General features: G+C 35.8%; 2 protein-coding genes across 3 annotated transcripts; both read right to left on the minus strand.

Annotated features, from left to right (window-relative positions):
- Positions 1-129: 129 nt before the first annotated feature.
- ARAD1 (Exostosin family protein) lies at positions 130-3,343 on the minus strand. 2 transcript variants are annotated; one of them, XM_086250792.1, is made up of 3 exons: positions 2,266-3,343; positions 1,717-2,082; positions 130-776 (listed from the first exon to the last, which is right to left on the minus strand). In XM_086250792.1, the coding sequence occupies exons 1-3, from the start codon at positions 3,208-3,210 to the stop codon at positions 588-590; spliced, it is 1,500 nt and encodes a 499-aa protein (XP_086106918.1). In that variant the 5' UTR covers positions 3,211-3,343; the 3' UTR covers positions 130-587. The 2 variants fall into 2 exon arrangements, with proteins under 2 accessions (XP_086106918.1, XP_086106927.1); XM_086250801.1 differs by lacking the exon at positions 130-776 and adding an exon at positions 806-1,575.
- Positions 3,344-5,453: 2,110 nt separating this feature from the next.
- LOC147297427 (MADS-box protein defh21-like) lies at positions 5,454-7,731 on the minus strand. Its single transcript, XM_086234136.1, has 7 exons — positions 7,544-7,731; positions 6,569-6,635; positions 6,309-6,473; positions 6,144-6,185; positions 5,967-6,008; positions 5,604-5,880; positions 5,454-5,458 (listed from the first exon to the last, which is right to left on the minus strand). Exons 1-7 carry the CDS (start codon positions 7,729-7,731, stop codon positions 5,454-5,456), a joined length of 786 nt encoding a protein of 261 aa, XP_086090262.1.
- Positions 7,732-8,365: the final 634 nt, after the last annotated feature.

The following is an 8,365-nucleotide window of genomic DNA, read 5'->3' on the forward strand; positions in this document are numbered from 1 at the left end:
ATAAATCACCAACGATTGCACTTTTTTGCGAGTGTAAATGGGGGAAAAAAATAAATTACATAAAGGAAAAATAATTGAGTCCGAATAAAGACACTCTTGACCAAAAAAAAAAGGCCAATATTAATCAAGTAAATAAAAAATAAACTTGTATTACCCATAACCTTAAAATCAAATATCCACATGATGTTGTGAGCTTTGAATTAGATGGCATTTGATTTAACTGTAAAGTTATGGAAAGAATAGAATAGAAAAGAAGAAAAAATGTATTTACAAATGACGTGATCCACATGCTCAATACATTGGTATTCTAGTAATTCTACAACCTATATTGATTTTTCTTTTTTCAAAAGTTTGCATCCCTTTCTAAGTTTGGGTGGAACAACTATGGGTCTTTCAGCTTTGTTATAAGCAGAATAACTCTTCTGCTAAAACCAAAGCAGCAGCCATATGCAGCAACTATTCGTCACTCTTCCCAGATGTAGAAAAAGAGTCCTTCATCGGCCAATAGTTGATACAAGGCCTTCAGATCCAACTATGAAGCTCCAAATGATTGACAGAGGTGAAGTAGCCTCAGGAAGAAAGTGGCATCATATGCTGGCTATTCTCCCAGTCTGGTTTGAACAGAGACAAGAGCAGTCTGGCCCACTCAAATCCCTCTTGACAAGTCGTTTGTCACGGTTGATTGTCAATTTAATAAAGGGGAGCTTCTTTGTGATCTGGCGCCAGATTTCTATCACTGCTCCATTTGGTACTCCATATTGAAAATAATGCTTCACCTGAATCAACCAATTTAGATCAATACAGATTAATCTTTGGAACTGGCATTACCTGTGCACTGTTAATTACTTAGTGGATGATTCAATATTTCATAACATTTCATATAAATGTGCATAACAAATTGCTGTCACATTAATGGCATGCACAAAAACTACAATTGCAAAATTCTTACGCATAAGCACCACTTTTCAACATACCCTTGCCCTTATAGCCACACCTGTTCAGTGTATTATATGAGTTTATCCCATAGGAGACCTTCCTAACCATGAAAACAGAATTATTCTATTTGCACCCTTCTGCTTTCCAAGGTGATTTTAGGACAGTGAAATTGGGGAGATTGAAAATAAGATTAATTTTAAGTTGTCTACTGGGAAAATATTTTAGCATCATTCAATATCTTATTTGGAATTAATTTGCAATTTAGAGGTTTATGGCATAAGATGCCTCGTTCAAAGAAGAGATTGATCTCTATAATCAATCTTTTATGGACTTAAAACTGAAGACTTGCATTTCAACCGTCTGTATCTAATCTTTATGTATATGGTCATAAAAGACACAAAATGTTATGAATTTCTTCCAGATTCTTACACACACAAGCGCGTACCTAAGTTGAGGGCCTACATCTCAGTCACTCATATTTGATCTAACAGATGAGTTACAATTGATACTCATTAGAACGTGGATGTGTGTGCATGCATATCTATACACTAGCTTCCTTCCCACACTGAAACAAAACTTAAAACTGTACAATGTTTTCCGCTTCTTACTCTTCATTTCACCATTACCCTTTTTTCCACACTGAAATAAAATGTTAAAACTTTAAATACTGGAAATGAGTAAAAGAAACAACAATAGCAAGAACTAAAGCAGAAATAAATTTGAAAAACAAGAACAAGAAAAGGAAAATTAAAAGCCAAAATACAGAGCAAATGTACTAACCTCATTCAGTTCCTTTTGATATTCAAGAATCCTCTCAGTGGTGATTTCCCTCAGCATTGACACTAAAAATCCTGGCTTCAAAGCCGTACTGGACTCTACAAATATTGCTATCTTTCTGTAGTCAATAACATCTTCAAATGGCAGCTCAATGTTGTCGCTGACTATCACAGGGACACACAAGCTAACTATAGAATCAAAAAGTCGGCAGGCTGATGGCGTATCACCAGCAGGATTTAAACAGAACTTAGACGTATGCATCCCATGTGAAGCAGCCCGCCGACTCTCTCTGGATTGTGTTCCATGTTTTACTATGACGTCCTCTTCATTTTCAAGCTCTTGGAAAAGCAAATTACGTATTTTCCCACCCTACAAACACAATAACCGACCCCAAAAGCCAAAAACATTAGATCAGGCAGATAAGTGATCCTAAGAACCAAACTTGTACCCAAATCCTTATGCAACATTTCAAGCATACCCACAAGAAAACAACTATAATAAACAACAAGAATGATTAACACACAGAATTTTAGTAAGCAATTGAAGATGTACCTCTTTGCGAAAGCGGTTGCCCATGAAGAACAACAAGGTCTTGCGCTTCTCGACGTCGATGGGGCCTTCGTAAGTGTTGATGCGGTGCGTGTAGGGCACGATCACGTCCTTCACAAGCGACCCTTGGTCCGCCTTCAACCGCCCGAAATCGCAAACAAGCAAGACAGCGTTTTTAATCTTATCGATCACTTTGTACAGAGCATTGGGGTCCGAAGCCATGAACACGTGGTCTCGCCCATCGTTCCTCTTCCAATACTCCTGCTCCTCCAGCCACTCCACCAACGCGTCCTGGTTCTCCTCGTCGCTGTACACCGGCCTCGCCGGATCAGAACCCGACCCCGAAGCCGGCCGACCCGTATTGACTATCAGGCTCAGCGACGAGAAGAACGGCACGTAAAAGAGGTCCGCGTCTTCCGGATCAAAGACCCTCACCACAGGCGATCCGACCCGTTCCGATTCGGGCCGGAGCAGGTCCTGGAATAAGTACCACTCTCCCATGTGCTGGTGACCCGGGTACTTGAGCTTTGAAAGGTCGTCGTCGGGTCGGCCACCGCGGGCCAGAGAGTGGTGCTCGATTACTCCGTAAGTGAACCGCTTCGGGAGCTCATAGAGATAGACATTGACGGATTTTCCGGGAAAATTGGGCTGGTTTTCTCGGGAAAGAAGAATGTTGGAGGAGATCGAAGCGGAGGCGAAGGAGGAGGGGAGGGCAGACTCGAGCTTGGAATTAATGGAATTGGGGCTGAGAAAGCTGCTGAGCAAGGCGTAGACCACCAGGACGACGACGATCGTGGCTAGGGTTTGCTTGATGAGCGACGATTTTCGCGCCATTGAGATAAATTGGGTTAGGGTTCGAGTTTTGTTTCGGGCATGGGGAGAGGTTGAAGAAGGTGACGTCGGTTTGGGCTTCTTGCTTTTGATGGATCGGAGCTCACTCGTATTCATTGCTTTGGGGGTTGGGCGTACGGTGCTAACGTGCGCTACGGGAGTAGTGGAAGACACCTTTGTTTCCTTGCTTTTACTTTGTAAGGACAGAGAGTTAGGAGGTAGAGAGAGGGAAAAATAAAGGAACACTTGAAATGTGTTTTAGTTAATAGAGGAATTATTTAGGGATTTTTCATATATATATATATGTGATATGATGTACCATTACATTTATTCATATAGTGACATAATTCTAAATATGAGGTATATTTCTTTCAGCATTTAATTATGGGGAAATTCATGTGTTTAATTTGTTAGGGAAATAGAGGATTTTAAACATTACTTTGATTTGGACATATATTCACATTTACTTTTTGGGGTGGGTGATTAACTTCACATTAACAATATAATAAAATTTTGTCCTTTTTACATGTATGTGAATGCCATAAAGAAAAAACATCCTTTTATCCTACATGTTTGCGTTGACAATTGATACCGTTATTTTTTTGTTAAGGCAACTGATCATATTGAGCCAAAGTTTAAAGCAACCTTCGGCCTAAAACTATGAAAGTTGATGGTAAAGATATCTCTCACAATAAGAAGTATACCAATGGGAAAATGTATGTGAATGGGGATTTCTACCACATGAGTTGATTGAATGATGCGATAGTTCATGTGTAATTATTAACATCAATTAAAACAATCAACTATTTATTAACTAATTCATTAACTATTACATCATATGTTCAGTTGATATATTATAAAACAATATAGTCTCTTTAATATCGCTCAATAATACTAATATTAGCAATCATAAAGGTAAGTGACATGGTAATATTGTTAGAATTAAAAATGAGATTCATAATGGGGTCTAGGTAAAAACAATTAAAACATTACCATACCAATTGAGATTCAGAATAAAGTTGAATCTAATGCCCTTATTTAGTTTTTAGTCAAAAAATCGAGCTAAGGAGCTTAAATAGAGAAAAACTATCAAAGTAACATCGGGGTGTCAGCTGAAGCATCTTCGATGTCTAAATCGGTTAATTAAGTTGATAGTGTAAAGTTTTAGCATAGCAAGAGTGTCTTACCCTTGACTAGCTAGCATGGTTATGCTCTAGGCACCCTAGTTCTCTTGTTTTTCTACTTTTCAGAAGACATGTGATCCAAACGAGTCATGAATTTATCATTCCACCTAGACTTTCCTTTAGTTTACCAAATTATTAATTCTTCTTCTAAAAATGAAAATTGAGTGTTCATTAATTTGCTTACTTTGTTGGCTTATTTGCATATTTACTTCTTTAAATTTTGTCTCATTTCACTCCTTAAAAATTATATATAATTTATTCTCTAAAAGTTTATTTCATGTTCTACATAATTCGAAACTGTTAATTAAGTATGTAAATTTCAGCCTTTGTTTAAATCAATGACGTGGCGTTTAAATGATGGGGCAATTTTGTTATAAATTCAAATAGTAGCATTGATGAATTTAACAATTTCAAATAATATAAATTACGAGATAAACTTTTTGGAAGTAAATTAAGACATTAAACTTTGAGGGTTTAAAATAAGACAAATTTATAATTTTTTAGAGTATATGTACGAATAAACCTACTTTTTTTTGTTCGAATTATATTTCCTCTTTGTGGCCATATTTTCCCATCAAGCCAGCCCCATTAAGAAAAACAAAAATTCATGTCTGTTTGTTGCTTTCACGTCGCTATATAATTATATATGCAAGAACGCGAGTAATTATTTGAGCCACATGCAAAACATGTGGAACACGAGGACCAAGCAGTCAACCTCTCCTGCAGTAGCACACATAATACGTAGCGTACGACATGAGGCATCACTGTTCTGTTCCAAGTTTCCAACACGACACAAACATGTGGCACCACCATAAAATGTCGTTTAATAATCCATAAAGTGTTATATATATATATATATAGTCATTCTAGAGTGATAGTGTGATACTCATATCATCAATCCATATATTTAATTAATTAACAATTAACAATCAACACCACACTAAAGAGAACAATTAAAACCAGCATCCTCAATCTTTCCCTAGAAAAAGTAAATAAAATTGTACTAGAAATGAAAAATGGCCAAATCAAGAACATATATAAAGGAGATATTAATATTCTTGTAATCTTATATATAAGTCCAAAAGCCTGAAAGTAATTGATCATACGAAGAGAATCCAAACACCCCTTTTCTTCTTGATGCAATATTCCATAAGCCATTCTCATAAATTCGATCTTTCACTCTGCAAAAGATAATATATAACTATTAGTGAATATTCAAATATTAAAAAATATATATAAATAACTAAATTAAAAGTGGGTGTGCATATATGCATTAATAATTTAATATTAATTGGGATATATAAGCTAGCTATATATATAGGGTACCATAGATGGAGCGGTTGAGAGTGAAATCGTGAAGGTTGGGCTGGTGAGTAGGGTGGAGAGGGTAGCCAGGGTTGAATTGAGGTGGTGGAGGCTGCAGAGTTGCAAGGCTGAGCACACTGCTTGGTTGTTCTTCACCACCAAATGGGAATTGCTCCAGTACATGCACATGTCTATTATGCTCAATATGCTCACCCTTTGGCACCAATTCCAATTCCAACTCCTGCTGTTGATGTTGCTGCTGCTCATCAAATATTGCTGCCTGCTGATGCCCCTTAATCTAATTCATTTATTTCATTTCCAAAATTAATTAAGTAGTTAAAACAAATTAAGAATGGAAAATTAAACCCTGCTGATCATATTCACCAGATGGCATAGTTGCTCATTCTCATCCTCCAGTATTTTGGCCTGTAGTTATATAAATATGGACAGATCAGAACCAAAGTTGAGATCATTAATTAATAATTCAATGTGGTAACATAAGATATATATATATATATATATATATAGCTAGCAAGAGATGGATTTGTCAATTTCAATTACCTTTCTGCGAAGATTGTCCCCCTGCTGTTGTAACACTTCAAACTGTACATATATGCAGTACGTACCCAATTAATTAATCATCAAACAAATTAAAAAAAAAACAAGACAACCAAAATTATATGTAATTAATTAAAGCACAGGTAATATATATATATATATATGTACCTTCCTAGCTCGAACCCTGTTAACAGAGAGCTCTAGCTGGTGTTCAAGCTCCTCCAAATCCTCAAATCGCACACAACTCAAATCCTCACCGGTGTAGCGTTGCAAACTCAGTTGCAGATCCTGAGTTTCTTTCCTCATTCTTCTTAGCTCAGTATTCATATATTCCTATATATACAAATTAATTAATTTCAAGGTTAATTCACAATTTAATAACTAATTCAGTACAGAATTAATGAGGTGAGCTATATATACACGTATACCGTGTCATTGTGTTGTGGTATCCGAGTCCCTTTAACAACCTGATACCTTTGTATGATTTCCTCCATGCTATCAAAACATAAACCATGAGTACTTATTAACATTATAATTGGTTGAGTCCACTGAATAAAATTAATGCAATTACACATACAAACACATTACATGTACAAATATTGTACGTGAGCTATATATCATCTCTATATTTGAACTATGATTAATTAGTCAGTATGTATACATATATGTATACCATTTTCAATATAATGGTGCAATATTGCTCACTCATTATATATGTATAATTTAATTATACCCCATTAGAAATACGTACATATTGATAAAAGATCTAGAATAATGGCATATGACATATATCTTTCAAATTAATTATGGAAAAATTGAAATTTTGTAACATTAATTAATACATATGATTATAGACAAAAATAATAGAGAGGCGAACAGGTCACAATTAAATTAAATAAAACTGTATCTGTATCTGATACATATCAACATCTAACATTTGAGATATCCAAGAAGTAATAGTGGATCATGATGAAGTTTTGATATTCTTGCATGTGCTGACATAATAATCATGCACTGGTTGCTCAGGCAAAAATTGACATACGAGAGAAACCCTAGTTATGCAGATCTGACCAAATTGACAAGTAAATGTCATTAATTGGTCAAATTATTCAAATTTCTTGTGGCTAAAGGGGCTAAAACTGATGATTCATCGTCAAATTAACCACAGTATACTTACTGTGTAAAAATCAACCTATATATGGTGCTCAGAAAAAGAACAAATAATAATAAAAAAATAACCTATTGAGAGAGAGGGAGAGAGAGATCGAGAGAGATTAGGAGCAGATCACAAAACCCAAGTGGCATGCAACAAAAACAAAAATTAAACACAACCAAATGAGAGTAACTGATCGATCAAAATTGCAAAAAATTAGCATGAAAATTAAATGAAATATGCAAAGAACCTTGAAGAGTCACTGGAGTACTGAAACAACTTCCCAGTGCTTGAGAAGATGACAAGGCCGATCTGGGCATCACAAAGCACAGAGAGCTCATGAGTCTTCTTGAACAGCCCTGCTCGGCGTTTCGCAAAGGTCACTTGCCTTGTGGTTCGGTTTTCTATCCTCGAAATTGTTATCTTTCCTCGACCCATACTAATTTATGCTTAGTTACCAATTGTTGTGCTTGCTTGAGAAGAAATGGTATTCTGCCTTTTTCAGTGCTCCAATTCCTGATTTAGATCAACACCCAAAAACCCAATTACAATTTACTTCTTAAAAATATAGACTGCAACAAAAAGCTAGCATATATATGGATTTATAGTTTATGGGAAAAAAATTTGTTTAATTCTTAATTATTAGTATGCTATAAGAGTAAGGGGTTCGATCTTCTTTTGTTGGATGAAAATTAAATGATGGAGTCACATATACCAAATAAAAATTATAAATGAAGGAGTAATGCTAGAAACCAAAGAACTATACTGTAATCAGAAGTGGGAACCTAGTTTTCTAAAAACCCTAATATGACATATACATCAACATTTTTGTGTGGAGAGAAAGAGAGAGAGAGAGAGAGAGAGAAGGAAGGAAGAGATTGGAAGAAAGACTTTAGACATTGCTTTACCTCTTCTTTCTGCCTTTGCAAGTTGGATTCAAGTTTGGCATGAAGAGAGAGCTGATCAACTCTCCATATTTAGATAACTTGGCCTTGGCAAACGACCCATCCTTTCCGATCATATTACCAACATGCCACTCTTCCTTGCATGTGAGTACATTCAAATTTTACAT

The sequence above is a fragment of the Dryas octopetala genome, chromosome 1, assembly GCF_963921425.1.
Source record: "Dryas octopetala chromosome 1, drDryOcto1.1, whole genome shotgun sequence".
Taxonomy (NCBI): domain Eukaryota; kingdom Viridiplantae; phylum Streptophyta; class Magnoliopsida; order Rosales; family Rosaceae; genus Dryas; species Dryas octopetala.

Bases quoted from the DNA above. Each gene is read 5' to 3' on its own strand.
- LOC147297427 (XM_086234136.1), bottom strand. From the start codon at position 7,731: ATGGGTCGAGGAAAGATAACAATTTCGAGGATAGAAAACCGAACCACA. The intron at 6,636-7,543 runs GTTCTTTGCATA...ATGTTTTGATAG, and splicing joins TACTCCAGTGACTCTTCAAG to CATGGAGGAAATCATACAAA. The intron at 6,474-6,568 runs GTATACGTGTAT...TTGTATATATAG, and splicing joins TACCACAACACAATGACACG to GAATATATGAATACTGAGCT.
- ARAD1 (XM_086250792.1), bottom strand. From the start codon at position 3,210: ATGAATACGAGTGAGCTCCGATCCATCAAAAGCAAGAAGCCCAAACCG. The intron at 2,083-2,265 runs GTACATCTTCAA...TTGTGTTTGTAG, and splicing joins GCAACCGCTTTCGCAAAGAG to GGTGGGAAAATACGTAATTT. The intron at 777-1,716 runs GTTAGTACATTT...TGGTTGATTCAG, and splicing joins ATCAAAAGGAACTGAATGAG to GTGAAGCATTATTTTCAATA.